The sequence below is a fragment of the Chiloscyllium plagiosum genome, unplaced genomic scaffold (genome assembly GCF_037043375.1).
Source record: "Chiloscyllium plagiosum isolate Xiang-an unplaced genomic scaffold, Cpla_swu_hap1 HiC_scaffold_19, whole genome shotgun sequence".
Lineage (NCBI taxonomy): Eukaryota > Metazoa > Chordata > Chondrichthyes > Orectolobiformes > Hemiscylliidae > Chiloscyllium > Chiloscyllium plagiosum.
In genome coordinates, this window is record NW_028270157.1 from 73,694,235 (window position 1) to 73,710,887 (window position 16,653).

At 46.3% G+C, this 16,653-nt stretch overlaps 1 protein-coding gene across 6 annotated transcripts in view; it reads right to left on the reverse strand.

The window, feature by feature from the left end:
- Positions 1 to 16,653, reverse strand: part of LOC122562959 (F-actin-monooxygenase MICAL3-like) — a 587,087-nt gene that overhangs the window by 348,504 nt on the left and 221,930 nt on the right. For all 6 annotated transcript variants that reach the window (XM_087997541.1, XM_087997540.1, XM_087997538.1 and 3 more), the window contains exons 13-14: positions 5,807 to 5,954; positions 77 to 270 (exon numbers count right to left, since the gene is read on the reverse strand). In XM_087997541.1, the coding sequence (XP_087853667.1) occupies positions 77 to 270; positions 5,807 to 5,954 (342 nt within the window). The remainder of the gene's footprint in view (positions 1 to 76; positions 271 to 5,806; positions 5,955 to 16,653) is intronic.

A 16,653-nucleotide genomic window follows, 5' to 3' on the forward strand; every position in this document is an offset into this window, starting at 1 on the left:
AGGCACCATTTCCAGCACAATTCCGTGTTTACATTAACTTTAAGATACCTATCTCCCCTGTCCCATAGCTTCTCACCCTCTGGAGCCGTGTCCTTGAGCATCTCATAGAATTGTGATAGGTACATCACCATGCTCAGTTTGTCTGGTTCACCCACTGCTGCCATCTCTTTTCCTGTCATTATGGGGGAAATTCCAAACTCCCGCTCAGCAATGTCAAATGCCATCTGATTATTGCTCTCCACATCCTTCTCGTTCAGCTGATCAAAGTCTCTGCAGGTGAACAGGAAATAACATTGAGTTACATTCAATAAATACACACAGCAACAGGAGGCCAATCTATTCAAAACAAAGAATTAATTTAACTCCCAACTGTCACAATCAGACTCTTCCTGTGCCATCATACCCAACGCCTGGCAAGCCCATTACCTTTGTAATGCTAGTTAGAGTTAATTCTCTATTTGGACTCTAAGAGCAAATATATTCTTGACAATGCTGTGCATATTAAAATAGACTTTAGTTTTATTCCTTTACTACTATTTGCACAAATATCATTTGAGATGCACAGTTAATATCTGATTCTCACTGACACACTCCTCACCCCCACACACCCAGCACTGACACAATCCTCACCCCCACACACCCAGCACTGACACAATCCTCACCCCCACACACCCAGCACTGACACACTCCTCACCCCCACACACCCAGCACTGACACACTCCTCACCCCCACACACCCAGCACTGACACAATCCTCACCTCCACACACCCAGCACTGACACACTCCTCACCCCCCCCCCCACACACAGCACTGACATACACCTCACCCACACACACAGCACTGACACAAACCTCACCCACACACACAGCACTGACACAAACCTCACCCCCACACACAGCACTGACACAAACCTCACCCCCACACACAGCACTGACATACACCTCACCCACACACACAGCACTGACACAAACCTCACCCCCACACATTGGACGTTAAGATCAGAAGAAAGCAGAACAGGCATAGGCCGTCCGGTCTCTCGAGCCTGTTTTGTTGATCAATAGAGGTGCAGCTGCTCTGGCATCCCTTACATCCACTTTCCTGCTTTTACCTCATATCCATTGATTCCCAGTTGATCAAGAATCTGTCTATCTCAGCCCTAAATTTACAAAAGGACTCTATCCCCACAGCTCTCTGTGGTAAGGAGTTTCAAAGACTCATAGCCCTCTGAGAGAAGAGGGAATTCCTCCTCATCTCAGCGTTAAATTGGTGCCCCTTAATTCTGAGGCTTTGCCCGTGACTCTCCCGTGAGGGAAGACATTCTTTCAGTATTCTCCCTGTTAAGCCCCTTAACAATACTTTCTGTTTCGATGAGATCACCTATGACTCTTGTAAGCTCCAGTGCTTAGAGTCCCAATGTATAAAATCATAGAATTTGACAGTACAGAAGGAGATTCTTCAGCTCATTGTGTCTGCACCAGCTCCCGAACTAGCTACCCAGCCAGTCCCATATTCCAGCCTTAACTCCATAATCCTCTAACGTTATCTTTTTCAGCTCTCTTTTGAAACCTCCAATGGAATTCACCTCCATCACCATCACATTCCAAATCCTAACAACTCTGAGTGAATAAGTTTCTCCCCATCTCAATCCTCATTCTCTTGTTGACAGTTTTCAAATCGTGATCCCTAGTTACAAATATACCAACTAGTGAAAACAGAATATTCTTCTTTACCTAGTCAGAATTATTCACAACTATCTGAGATCAATCTTAATTTTATCTTAAATCCTTCATTCTGCGCATCATTCCAAGTCAACTGCCTATGCGTTCTCTCCCTCCTTAACTAAGGTGCCCAGAACTGAATACGATACTCCAAATACTGTCTGATCAATGATCTGCAGAGATGTGACATCACTTCCTTGTTTTTATACTTTATGCCTCTATTTATAAACCCAAGATTCTTCTTGGCCTTCTTAACAAACGTTTCAACTTGCCTGGCCCTCTTCAGAAAATTATGCTCATGAACCCTGAGATCCTTCTGCTCTGTACTCCCCTCAAAGTTGTATCATTGAGCTTTGATTGTCTCTTTGTGTTTCTTCTACCAAAATGCACTACTTCACATTTCTCGGCACTGAAATTAATCTGGGAGGTGTCTGCCCATTTGACCAATTTATCAACATCGCTTTGAAGTCACTCAGCATCATCCTCACAATTCACTATTCTCTTTCGTTTAGCATCATCTGCAAACATAGAGATACAAAAACCACCTCCAAATCATTTACATAAATCAGAAAATGCAAGGGTCCCAACTCTAATCCCTGAGGAACACCACTTTTAAATTCATTTCCAGTCTGAGGAATGCCCAGCTGTACTGACCCTCTCTTTCCTATCTTTTTGCCATCCATGCTGTTGAGGATCCATCAATGTTAAACATTCCTATTTTCTTAATCAATCTGCCATGTGGCACCACATCAAAACCTTCTTTTATCTTTGCTTGTAAGACAAGCCCTTCATAACAGGGATCATGCTGGTGAAGCTTTTCTGAATTACCTCCAGTTAAAAGATATATTTCTTTAAAAAAGGAACCAAAACTGCTCACAGTGTCCAAATGTGGTCACACGAGCACTTTGTACAGCTGCAGGAAAGCCTCCCTGTAGTTAAAACCAACCTCTTTGAAGTAAGGGCCAGCATTCCATTGTCCTTCCCCAGTTTACCTGCTCCATCTGTGTGCTAATGTGCTGTGTTTCATGTACAAGTATCTCTAAGTTCCTTTGTGTTGCAGCTTTCTATGTTTCTATTTAAATACTGTTTTTTTGTTCTCCCTTCCAAATTGAACTTCACATTTTCCCTATTTTTATTCTAATTGTTGACTTTCTTCCCACTTACTTAACTATTAAAATCTCTCTGTAAATTGTTTGTATTCCTTTTGTAACTTGCCTTTCCACCTATTTTGCATTAGCACAAGCTTCATCCCCATTTACTCAGAATTAATCCAAGCCCAGATACAGGTATCCCTGGTTACTGACTGAGGAAAGAGAAGAAACAGCAGGGGTGCATGCAAAAATGTTCAATTCATCTCTGACCACAGTAGAGGTGCTGGAGGATTAGAGGATGGAAAATGTGGTATAATGAGCATGGAATAAATGTGGGAACTACAGGTCAATCAGTTGGTGTAGCACAGCATGATGGAGGTTGTTCTTGGTGTGATGGTGGGGCTCTGTCTCCATGGGGACGGTGTGGTGGTCACTCTTACCTATACTGTCACAGACAGATACATCTGCAGCCGGCAGATTGGTAAGGTGTTGTTTCCCTCACCATCTGTCGCAGACCCAGTCAAGTAGCAACATCCTTTAGGATCTAACCAGCTTGGTCTTTAGTGCTGCTGCTGAGCCCCATTGGTGGTGGACATTGAAACTCCCACCCAGAGTACCGTCTGTGCCCTTGCCACCCTCAGTGCATCCTCAGATGTTGTTCAACATGGAGAATTACTGAATCATCAGCTGAGTGAGGATGATACGTGGTTATCAGCAGGAGGTTTCCATGCCCGTGATTAACCTGAAGCCATGAGACTTCATGGGGTCCAGAGTCAATATGAAGAATCCCAGGACAACTCCCTCGTGACTGTGCAGCCATCTCGGTCAGAGGGATAGGTCATACCCAGGGATGGTAGTGGTGGTGTTTGGGACCTATTAGCTGTAAGGTATGATTCCACCATTATGATTAAGGCTGGCTGATACTTGACTAGTTAGTAAGACAACTCTCCCAATTTTGGCATGAGACTCCAGATGTTGGTAAGAAGGACTTTGCAGGGTCGACAGGGCTGTTTCTGCCTTTGCCATTTCGGTGCCAAGGTCGATACCAGGTGATGCTGTCCGGTTTCATTTCTTTGAGACTTTGCAGCAACTGATACAGCTGGGTTGCTGGGCTATTTCAGAGGGTGGCTCAGGATCAGCCTCATTGCTGTAGGGTTGGAGTTGTAAAGGGGCTGGGCTGGGTGAGACTGGTCGATTTCCATCCCTTGTGGGCACTGGGTGGGCCAGATGGGTGTGTCCGACGGTTGGCAGTGGTTTCATGGTCGTCATTGGATTCTTAATTCCAGAATTTTTGTTGAGTTCGGATTCTGCCGTGGCAGGATTTCTGCCCCAGTTCCCAAGAGACTGACTGAGTTTCTGAATTAATCATTTGCGATGGTGCCAGTAGGCCTTCGCCTCCTCACATGGTAAAATGAATGGTGTCCACAGAATCCCTACAGTGTGGAAACAGGCCATTTGGCACAAAACGTACAGACTGACTCTTCTAAGAGCATCCCACCCAGATTCACCACCTCTACCCCATCACTGTAAACCTGCATTCCCCAAGGCTAATCCATGCAGTCTAAACATCCCTGGATACTATGGGCAATTTAGCATGGCCAATCCTCCTAACCTGCACATCTTTGGACTGTGTGAGAAAACTGGAGCACCTGGAAGAAACCCACACAGACACGGGGAGAATGTGCAAACTCCACACTGAGGCTAGGATTGAACCTGTGCCCCTGGCACTGTGAGGCTGTAGTACTAACCAGTGAGTAACCGTGGTAAAATAGGGTGGAGTCAGCAGACCTTTGTCAAGGGGAGGTAATGCCTGAAAAATCTGTTAGAATTCTTTGAGGAGGTAACAAGTGGACATGATCTATTTGGATTTCCAGACGGCCTCTGCTAAGGTGCTGGAAAGGAGTGCATAGGAGGCTGTGAAGCAAGAGCCCATTGTGTTAAGGACAAGGTATTGGCACGGAGAGAGCATGGGCTGAGCAGCAGAAGGCAGAGAGTAAGAATAAATGGGATCATTTCTCAGTTTGGCAGCTGGCGGCTAGTGAAGTTTCGCAAGGAAGACACAAGGATAGATTGAGGGGCAGGTAGTTTTGAGGCAGTGAGGAGGCTGCAGAAGGACTAGGCGAGTGGATAAGCAAAGGCTTGGCAGATGGACTGCAATGTGGAGAAGGGTGAGGGTATACACTTTGGCAGGAAGTGTAGAGGCATGGACTATTTTCTAAATGGGGGAAGGCTTCAGAAGTCTGAAGCACAAAGGGTCTTGGGCATACTAGTTTAGGATTCTCTGAAGGTTACCAGGCAACTCCAGTTGGCAGTTAAGAAGGCAAATGTAATGTTGGCATTCAGTTTAGGAGTGTGAGAACACAACAGCAGGGATACTGCTGAGGCTATCGAAGGCTATAGTCAGATCGCATTTGGAATAGTGTGTGTGGCTTTGAGCCCCATATCTAAGGAAGGTTGTGCTACTGTTGGTGAAGGTCCAGTGAGGTTTACAAGAATGATCGCCGGGGGGGGGGGGGGGGGGGGGGTGATGAAAGGCTTATTGTATGAGCAGCTGCTGAGGGCTCTGCGTCTGTACTTGGTGGCGTTTAGAAGGATGAGTGGGATCTGATTTAAACTTTCAGAATACTGAGAGGCCTGGATAGAGTGGATGTGGAGATGATGTTTCCAGTAGGAGGCCGGACAAACTGTAAACATTATTTGAATGAGTACTTCAAAATATCATAACATTCAAGGATATCTGACAAGTGCAGGGAATTGGGATTAGCGCACTTTTAGTGATAGTTATGTCAGTGCTGACTCAATGGGCCGAAGGCCCTTTTCTGCACTGTATGACCCTTTGAATCTAAGAACAGAAAATGATGGTACATCAAGCATTTGTGACAAACACAATTAGGAAATAAGCAACAGTTTGGTCAGATGTATCAATGTTGAGGATTCCATGAGGCTAATCTATTGGGATCTTTTCCAGAGTGGTGTTTGGTCGTACAGGGCACTCACATCAGATCCGGCCGGTAACGGTGAATGATAGCGGAAAGTGCCAGGCCACTCTTCCATGACGTAGTCAGGTCAACCACATTGACATTCTTATATCCCTGGGTCTGCTTCTGGCACCAAGCGAGTAGCTTATGCGATCGGGCCAAAGAATCTGTAAAAAACAGAAAGGGTACAGAATGAGGCGAGATGATACTAAGTAAGTGGAGCCAATACGGGTGGGGAAGGAAGGGGGTAGTAATGGGAGTTAATATAGAGAGTGTGGCGTTGATACAAGATGATGGAAATGGCAATGGAATGTTTGGAGAGGATACAGAAAGTGGGGAGCAGATACATGGGGGAGGGAGTGGAAAAAGGATAGATGTGTCAATGGAGAGAGCACGGAGTGAACATGAGATAAGGGTAGCATAGACAAGATGAGTGTAGTTGATAAAACAAAATGAGAGCAGATACAACAGAGGGGTACGAATATGGGATAAGGGAGCCAATTTGTGAAGATGAGGTTGGATACAGGATGAGGGGAGCCGATATGAGTTGAAAGTAGTAGATATGCTTCCCACCTGCTTCAAGAAGATACTATCATCCCGGTGCCAAATAAAAATCAGGCAGCGTGCCTTAATGACAACCACCTGGGGTATCCATCAATATGAAGTGCTTCGAGAGATTAGTAAGGACATACATCAAGTCCAGCCTCCCAGATTGCCTTGATCGCCTACCATTCGCCTACCATCGCAACAGGTCCACAGATGTCATCTCCCTGGCCCTACACTCATCCCTGAAACATTTGGATAACAAAGACACCTACATCAGATTCCTATTTATTGATTTTAGATCTGCCTTCAACACCATAATCCCAACCAACCTCATCTCCAACTCTGAGACCTAGGACTCTGTTCCCCCTCTGCAACTGGATCCTCAACTTCCTGACCTACAAACTGCACTCAGTAAGGATATGCAATAACACCTTCTCCATGATAATCCTCCACACCAGTGCACCTCAATGCTGTGTACTCAGCCTTTTACTAAACTCCTTATGCGTTCACGATAGTGTGGCCAAATTCTGCTCTAAATCCATTTAGCAAGTTTGCTGATGACACCACCATAGTGGGTCAGATCTTAAACAATGACAAAACAGGAAAGAGATAGACAGTGTAGTGACATGGTGTAAAGACAGCTACCTCTTTCTGCAAAACTAAGGAGTTGGTCATTGACTAGGGCCTCTTGAAAATCAACAAGGCAATCGATGTGTGGAACCACTGGAGATGGTAAGATACTAAACGAGTATTTCACGTCAATTTTTACAGTGGAGAAGGATAGTAGAGAACTTGGGGAAATAAATGGTGATATCTTGAAAACTGCATATTACAGAAGAGAAGATGCTAGATGTCTTATAACACAAAGGTGCATAAATCCCCAGGACCTGATCAGGATTGTGAGATGTTCATTTTTGCTCAGCCTGTGCTACTCTAGCTTTAGAACATAGAATATTACAGCACAGAACAGGCCCTTCGGCCCTCGATGTTGCGCCGACCTGTGAACTAATCTAAGCCCATCCCCCTACATTATCCCATCATCATCCATATGTTTACTTAAGGCCTGTTAAATGCCCCTAATGTGGCTGAGTTCACTACATTGGCAGGCAGGGTATTCCACGCCCTAACCACTCTCTGAGTAAAGAACCTGACTCTGACATCTGTCTTAAATCTATCACCCCTCAATTTGCAGCTATGCCCCTCATACAAGCTAATGTCATCATCCTAGGAAAAAGACTCTCACTGCCCACTCCATCTAATCCTCTGATCATCTTGTATGTCTCTATTAAATCCCGTCTTAGCCTTCTTCTTTCCAATGAGAACAGACCCAAGTCTCTCAGCCTTTCCTCGTTGTGGATAGTGACGAAGGATGTTGTAGGTTACATAGAGACATAGATAAGCTGCAGAGCTGGGCTGAGAGGTGGCAAACGGGAGTTTAATGTGGACAAGTGTGAGGTGATTCACTTTGGTCGGAGTAACCAGAATGCAAAGTACTGGGCTAATGGTAAGATTCTTGGTAGTGTAGATGAGCAGAGAGATCTCAGTGTCCAGGTACATAGATCATTGAAAGTTGTCACCCAGGTTGACAGGGTTGTTAAGAAGGCAACCAGTGTTTTAGCTTTTATTAATAGAGGGATCGAGTTCCGGAACCAGGAAGTTATGCTACAGCTGTACAAAACTCTGATGCGGCCGCACTTGGGGTATTGTGTACAGTTCTGGTCACCACCTTATAAGAAGGATCTGGAAGCTTTGGAAAGGGTGCAGAGGAGATTTACTAGGATGTTGCCTGGAGGGAAGGTCTTACGAGGAAAGGCTGAGGGACTTGAGGCTGTTTTCGTTAGAGGGAAGAAGGTTGAGAGGTGACTTAATAGAGACATATAAGATAATCAGAGGGTTAGATAGGGTGGGCAGGGAGAGCCTTTTTCCAAGTATGGTGACGGTGAGCATGAGGGAGCATAACTTTAAATTGAGGGGTGATAGCTATAGGACAGATGCCAGAGTTAGTTTCTTTACTCAGAGAATAGTAAGGGCATGGAATGCTTTGCCTACAACGGTAGTAGATTAGCCAACTTTAAGTGCATTTAAGTCGTCATTGGACAAGCATATGGATGTACATGGAATAGTGTAGGTTAGATGGGCTTCAGATTGGTATGACAGGTCGGCGTAACATCGAGGGCCGAAGGGCCTGTACTGCTCTGTAATGTTCTATGTTATGTCAGACCTTCCCTCCAGACCAGGCAGCATCCTGGTAAATCTCCTCTGTGCCTTTTCCAATGCTTCCACATCCTTCCTGTAATGGGGTGACCAGAACTGTACACAATATTCCAAGTGGGGCCGCACTAGCATTTTGAACAGTTGCAGCATGACATGACAGCTCCGGAACTCAATCCCTCTATCAATAAAATCTAACACACCAAATGCCTTCTTAACACCAATATCAACCTGGGTGGCAACTTTCAGGGATCTATGTACATGGACTCCCAAGATCCCTCTGCACATCCACACTACCAAGAATCTTTCCATTGACCCAGTACTCTGCCTTCCTGTTATTCTTCCCAGTGTGAATCACCTCACATTTAGCTGCATTGAACTCCATTTGCCACCTCCCAGCCCAATTCTGCAGTTTATCCAAGTTCCCCTGCAACCTGTAACATTCTTCCACACTGTCCATCACTCCATCGACTTTGGTGTCATCTACAAATTTACTAACCCATCCACTTATGCCAGCGTCCAAGTCATTTATAAAAATGACAAACAGCAGTGGTCCCAAAACAGAACCTCGTGGCACACCAATAGTATTGCCTTCTTACGGAAAGCCAGTTCCTAATCCACCCTCAATCCCACCTCTGCATTTTCTCCAACAGCCTACCATGTGGAACCTTATCAAAGGTCTTACTGAAGTCCATGTATAGCACATCAACTGCCCTACCCTCATCCGCATGCTTGGTCACCTTCTCAAAAAACTCAATAAGGTTTGTGAGACATGACCTGCCCTTGACAAAACCATGTTGACTATCGCCAATCAAATTGTTGCTTGCTAGATGATTATAAATCATATCTCTTATAATCCTTTCCAAAACTTTTCCTACAACAGACGCAAGGCTCACTGTTGAACAAGGGCACAACATCTGCAATCCTCCAGTCCTCTGGTACTAAACCTGTAGACAATGACGACTCAAAGATCAAGCCCAAAGGCTCCAACAGCTTCTCTCTAGCTTCCCAGAGAATCCTCCAATAAATCCAATCCGCCCCAGGGGACTTTCTACTTTCACACCTTCTAGAATTGACAACACCTCGTCCTTACTAACCTCAATCCTTTCTAATCTAATAGCTCGCATCTCAGTCTTCTTCTTGACAATATTCTCCTTTTTCTGAGTGAAAACAGATGAGAAATATTCGTTTAGCCCCTCTCCGATCTCCACAGGGTCCACACACAATTTTGCTTCTGTCTTTGACTGGCCCTATTCCTACCCTAGTCATCCTTTTATTCCTCACATACATATAGAAAGCTTTAGGATTCTCCTTTATTCTACCTGCTAAAGACTGCTCATGTCCTCTCCTTGCTCTTCTTAACTCTCTCTTTAAATTCAAAGTTTGTGAGAAGATTTGTAGCTCGGGTGCTCGTTGCTGTGGTTCTGTTCGCCGAGCTGGAAGTTTTTGTTGCAAACGTTTCGTCCCCTGTCTAGGTGACATCATCAGTGCTTGGGAGCCTCCTGCGAAGCGCTTCTTTGATGTTTCCTCCGGTGTTTATAGTGGTCTGTCCCTGCCGCTTCCGGTTGTCAGTTTCAGCTGTCCGCTGTAGTGGTTGGTATATTGGGTCCAGGTCGATGTGTTTGTTGATGGAGTTTGTGGATGAATGCCATGCCTCTAGGAATTCCCTGGCTGTTCTCTGTCTGGCTTGCCCTATGATAGTAGTGTTGTCCCAGTCGAATTCATGTTGCTTGTTGTCTGTGTGTGTGGCTACTAAGGATAGCTGGTCGTGTCGTTTCGTGGCTAGTTGATGTTCATGTATGCGGATTGTTAGCTGTCTTCCTGTTTGTCCTATATAGTGTTTTGTGCAGTCCTTGCATGGTATTTTGTACACTACATTAGTTTTGCTCATGTTGGGTATCGGGTCCTTCATTCTGGTGAGTTGTTGTCTGAGCGTGGCTGTTGTTTTGTGTGCCGTTATGAGTCCTAACATAGCACAACAACTACTTGCAGATATCAACACCTACCAAATGAAGGAATTTGACCCCACACCACAACTCACCAATAGGATAAATAACACACTAAGGAATCTACAAAAAAACGGACAGATAACCAGAGCTGACCTACAAAGAATGAAACCGGAAAGCAACAACACCCCCAGATTCTATGGATTACCTAAAGTACACAAACCAGACATCCCACTCAGACCCATAGTATCACTACCAGGGACACCATCATACAAACTGGCTAAAGAACTACAACAGAAACTGAAACACCTGGTCAGCGGATCCAAACACTCTATACAATCAACACAGGAATTCTTGGACAACATCAGAAATATACACATAGATAAAGAAGAAACCATGATATCATTCGACGTGATGGCACTGTTCACTTCGATTGACAAAACCCTAGCCAGAGAAACAATAGCCAACCTACTGGACATACAGAACAGAAAACAGGACGCTGAACCTATCAACAAAGACGGCATATTTAAACTACTGGACTTGTGCCTCACAACACACTTCACATTCAACAACCAGATATACGAACAAATCAACGGAACACCCATGGGATCACCAATCTCGGGACTCATAGCAGAGGCAGTTATGCAAAGGTTAGAACAAACAGTCCTACCACAAATTCAATCTGGGTCAGATATGTCGATGACACATTTGTAATCATTAAAAACACGGAAATAGAAAAAACACACCGGATCATCAACGCCACACTCACAGGAATCCGATTCACGAGAGAAGAAGAAAAGGATAACCAACTCTCATTCCTAGACGTGATGGTACAGAGAACACCAGATGGAGAATTCACTACAAGGGTACACAGGAAAGCCACACACACAGACCAAGTCCTAAACTATGAAAGTAACCACCCCAACACACACAAACGAAGCTGCATCAGGACACTATTCAAAAGGGCCACAACACACTGCAGTACACCAGGACTGCAAAAAGAAGAAGAGGAACACCTATACAAGGTATTCGCCAAAAACGGAAACCCGCGCAACTTCATCAACAGATGCCTAAGAGAAAGACCACGGAACGAGGACATACCGCAACCCAAAGGACTAGCCACACTACCATACATCAGGAGCATCTCGGAACTGACAGCCAGACTACTGTGACCCCTAGGACTCATAACGGCACACAAACCAACAGCCACGCTCAGACAACAACTCACCAGAACGAAGGACCCGATACCCAACATGAGCAAGACGAATGTAGTGTACAAAATACCATGCAAGGACTGCACAAAACACTATATAGGACAAACAGGAAGGCAGCTAACAATCCGCATACATGAACATCAACTAGCCACGAAACGACACGACCAGCTATCCTTAGTAGCCACACACACAGACAACAAGCAACATGAATTCGACTGGGACAACACTACTATCATAGGGCAAGCCAGACAGAGAACAGCCAGGGAATTCCTAGAGGCATGGCATTCATCCACAAACTCCATCAACAAACACATCGACCTGGACCCAATATACCAACCACTACAGCGGACAGCTAAAACTGACAACTGGAAGCGGCAGGGACAGGCCACTATAAACACCGGAGGAAACATCAAAGAAGCGCTTCGCAGGAGGCTCCCAAGCACTGATGATGTCGCCTAGCCAGGGGACGAAACGTTTGCAACAAAAACTTCTCTCTTTAAATCCTTCCTAGCTAATCTGTAACTCTCCATCGCCTCATCTGAACCATCTTGTCTCAACATCACATAAGCCTCCTTCTTCCGCTTAACAAGAGATACAATTTCTTTCATAAACCACGGTTCCCTTATCTTATCACTTCCTCCCTGCCCGACAGGGACATACCTATCAGGGACATACAATATCTGTTCCTTAAACCAGTTCCACATTTCGATTGTCCCAATCCCCTGCATTTTGCTATCCCATTCTATGCCTCCTAAGTCTTGCCCAATTGTATTATAATTGCTCTTCCCCCTGTGGGGTCTTGCCCTGTGGCATGTACCTATCCCTTTCTATTGCTAAACTAAATGCAACTGAATTATGATCGCTCTCTCCAAAGTGTTCACCTACCACTTGAAGTGGGAGATGGCATGTGGCAGGGTGACACTAGGCATATGGACACACAAGATGGCTGCTGTGCCATAAGTTGGCCATTTAGCACACAAGATGGCTGCCAGACCACAATATGGAGAGAGACAGCAGAGCAAATATAGACATTGCCTGGGGCCACCAGAATGCCAGCACAACACACTTACAACCTAGTTGATAGTTTAAGAGGGGTGGGGAAGAGAATACACGAGTAGCATACACTGCCCGCCGAGAGGTCTGGGTCCAGCCAACCCCGTTGATAGAAATGCTAACAGCTTGATACGGAGTCAATACAAAGTGATAATAGCCAGGGCTGCTGTAATCGTCCCTTTCAGGAAGAGTGATTAGCGCCCAATACTACACCAATAGACTTCCGCGCAGACATTGAAACTGATAATGTCTGCGCTGAAACTGACACCGACCGCACTGAAATTAACAAAGGCTGCGCTGGAACTGACAACGACTGCTCCAAAACTATCAATGATTCTGCAATGTTTACAATAAACAAACTATGCTACAAAGACAATAACCTTATCACTGACCTATTATGTTACAAAATGTGTGCCACTGAACCCCGACTGAATCCAAGGCTGGTGATTTTCCCCACAGTACATTAAATCTAACACCTGGCCTAGTTCATTACTGAGTCCAGAGCCAGTGTGGCCTCCCCTCTTGTCGGCCCTTCAACATACTGTGGAGAAAGTGAGGTCTGCAGATGCTGGAGATCAGAGCTGAAGAAGGGCTTATGCCCGAAACGTCGATTCTCCTGTTCCCTGGATGCTGCCTGACCTGCTGCGCTTTTCCAGCAACACATTTTCAGCTTCAACATACTGTGTCAGGAAACCCTCCTGTACACACTGGACAAAAACTGATCCACCCGATGTACTGGAGTTTCCAGTGTTGGCGAAGTTAAAGTCCCCCATAATGACCACCCTGTTCTTTTCACTCCTACCCAGAATCGTTTTGCCAATCCTCTCCGCCATCTCCCTAGAACTTTGCGGAGACCTATAAAAAACTCCCAGCAGTGTGACCTCTCCTCTCCTGTTTCTAACCTCAGCCCATACCACCTCAGTGGACGAGTCGTCATCAAAACTTCTTTCAGCCACATCCATTCCTGACCCTGCTCTATTCATGTCTCCGAAATGGCCACAACACCGAAGTCCCAGATATCTATCCATGTTGCAAACTCACCTACCTTATTCTGGATACTCCTGGCATTGAAGTAGACACACTTCAAACCAGCTTGCAGTCTGTCAGCACACTCCTGTGACTGTGAAATCTTGTCCCTGTCCTCCCTCCTCTCATCCTCCTGTGCACTGGAACTACATCTCAGGTTCCCATCCCCCTGCTGAGCTAGTTTAAACCCACCCGAATAGCACCAGCAAATTTCCCACCCAGGATATTAGTACCCCTCTGGTTCAAGTGAAGACCATCCTGTTTGTACAAGTCCCACCTTCCCCAGAATGAGCCCCAATTATCCAAGTACCTGAAACCCTCCGTCCTGCACCATCCTTGCAGCCACGTGTTTAGCTGATATCTCTCCCTATTCCTTGCCTCGCTATCACGTGGCATGGGTAACAAACCAGAGATAACAACTCTGTTTGTTCTAGCTCTCAGCTTCCACCCTTGCTCCCTGAAATCCTGCCTTACATCCCTATCCCTCTCTCTACCTATGTCGTTGGTACCTACATGGACAACGACTTGAGGCTGGTCACCCTCTCCCTTCAGGACTCCAGAGATACGATCCGAGACATCATGGACCCTGGCACCAGGGAGGCAACACACCAACCGCGAGTCTCTTTTGTTCCCTACAAACCTTCTATGTGACCCTCTAACTATTGAGTCCCCAATGACTAACACTCTCCTCCTTTCCCCCCCTCCCTTCTGTGCAACAGGGACAGACTCTGTGCCAGAGTCCTGCACCCCCATTGCATGACCCCGGTAAGTCGTCACTCCCAACAGTATCCAAAATGGTATCTTTTTTTTCAGAGGAATGACCACAGGGGATCCCTGCACTGACTATTTTCCCCCTTCTAACAGTCACTCAGCTTTCTTCGTGCCTAGGGGTAACTACTTCCATGTAACTCTTAGCTATCACAGCCTCTGCCTCCCGAACGGTCTGAAGTTCATCCAGCTCCCACTCCAGTTCCCTAGCATGGTCTTGGAGGAGCGAGAGTTGGGTGCACTCCCTACAGATGTACTTGGATGGGACACTAATGGCATCCCTCACCTCAAACATCATGCATGAGGAACATTCCTCTCCCTGCACTGCCATCCCTGCTAGTCCCCTTATCAGAAAGTAAAAAAGAGAAGCTTACCTGATGTCCCTGGTGTTTAAGGTTAGAGGAGATGGCAGACCCTGAAAGGGTAGGGTGTCGAGTTTAGAAAACACTCAGTTATGTAGCTGAGGGGAAAAAAAGAAGTCCCTCCTTTCCCAGAAACCTCTGCTCTCTGAGGTAAGGGGTTTAAAGATTTAAATTAGTGACTCACCTTTCCTGGCAAGCCCCTGGTCCAAGCTCTCACTCTTCCTGCTGCTGAAAACAGAAATGTTACAATCTTCCAGACCTGGAATAGAGCCCTTGCTCTCTTGATTCCCAATCTACTTCTTTTCATCTTGGAGTAAGACAGTGTGGGATGTCCCCTACTCTGCTCTGATGCCGCAGCTGTCTCTGAACACTCAGGCCCAACACTAAGCAAGGAAATTGACAATGGGAGAGTTGCAGCAGCTCTGCAAAGGGGCCACAGGCCCAGCAGCTGATTTGTCAAGAGCAACCACACATCCAGCAGATCTTCCAAGAAGCATCATCAGCCTTAATGATAGATGGAGCCAAAGTGAACGACCTCTCAAAAACAACTCCTCATTCTTACACTTGTACAATTCTAATGGGAACATAATACACAAGAGCAAAACATTTGACTAAGCAGGAAGGTGGAAGAGGGTAATGTCTGGATTAGAAATCAGTGCTGGGCATGGAGAGTTGGTTCAGGATGAGACTAGGGAGATGAGGAGAGTCATTGCAGTTAGGGGGAGCATGAGGGAAGTTGGTACAGGATAAAGAGGGGTGTCAGTACAGGATGGAGGAGATCAGTACAAGAGGAAGGGGTGGTACAGGATGAGGAGAGTCAGTGCAGGATAGGGGTCAGAAAGTGTGGCCCTGGAAAAACACAGGCAGCACTTGAGGAGGAGGGGAGTCAACATTTTGAGCATAAGCTCTTCATCAGGAATGTGAGGGGAGCCCAAGGGCACTGAGAGATAAATGGGAGGGGAATGGGGCTGGGGGTAGGAATGAGATAGATAGATGAAAGTTGGGGAGGGGGGTGATTGTGATTGGTCAGAGTGGAGGGTGGAGCAGATAGGTGAGAAGGAGGTTGGACAGGTAGGACAGGTTAGGAGGGCAGTGCCGAGTTGGTGGGTTGGATCTGGGATAACGAAACTGGTGAAATCCACATCGATCCCGTGTGGTTGGGGGGGTCCCAAAGCTGATGATGAGGCGTTCTTCCTCCAGGTGTCGGGTGGCTAGGATTTGGCGGTGGGAGGAGGCCCAGGACCTGCATGTCCTTGGGGGAGTTGAAGAGGTCAGCCACAGGGCAATGACCCCCCAGCTGCCCCCCTCTCCCATTTATCTCTCAGCCCCCTTGTCCCACCCCCACCTGCCCCCACATTCCTGATGAAGAGCTTATGCCCAAAATGTCGACTTTCCTGCTTCTCAGATGCTGCCGGACTGGCTGTGCGTTTCCAGAACGACACGTTTTGACTCTGATCTCCAGCATCAGCAGTCCTTACTTTCTCCACAGCACATGGGTGGTCAGCACACAAAGAAAAGGTGGGTACAGGATGAGGGAGGGTTGGTACAGAATGAGGGGGTGGATACAAGATGAGGGGATTGGTACAGGATGAGTGTGACGGGAAAGGATTGGGGAGGTCTGTGTAGGATTGGGGTTTCAGTACAGGATGAGGGGAATGGGCATAGGATGGGAGGGTCTGTATAGGATGGAGGGATGGGTATCGGATGGGGGTGAGAGTATAGGATAGGGGATTGGTCCAG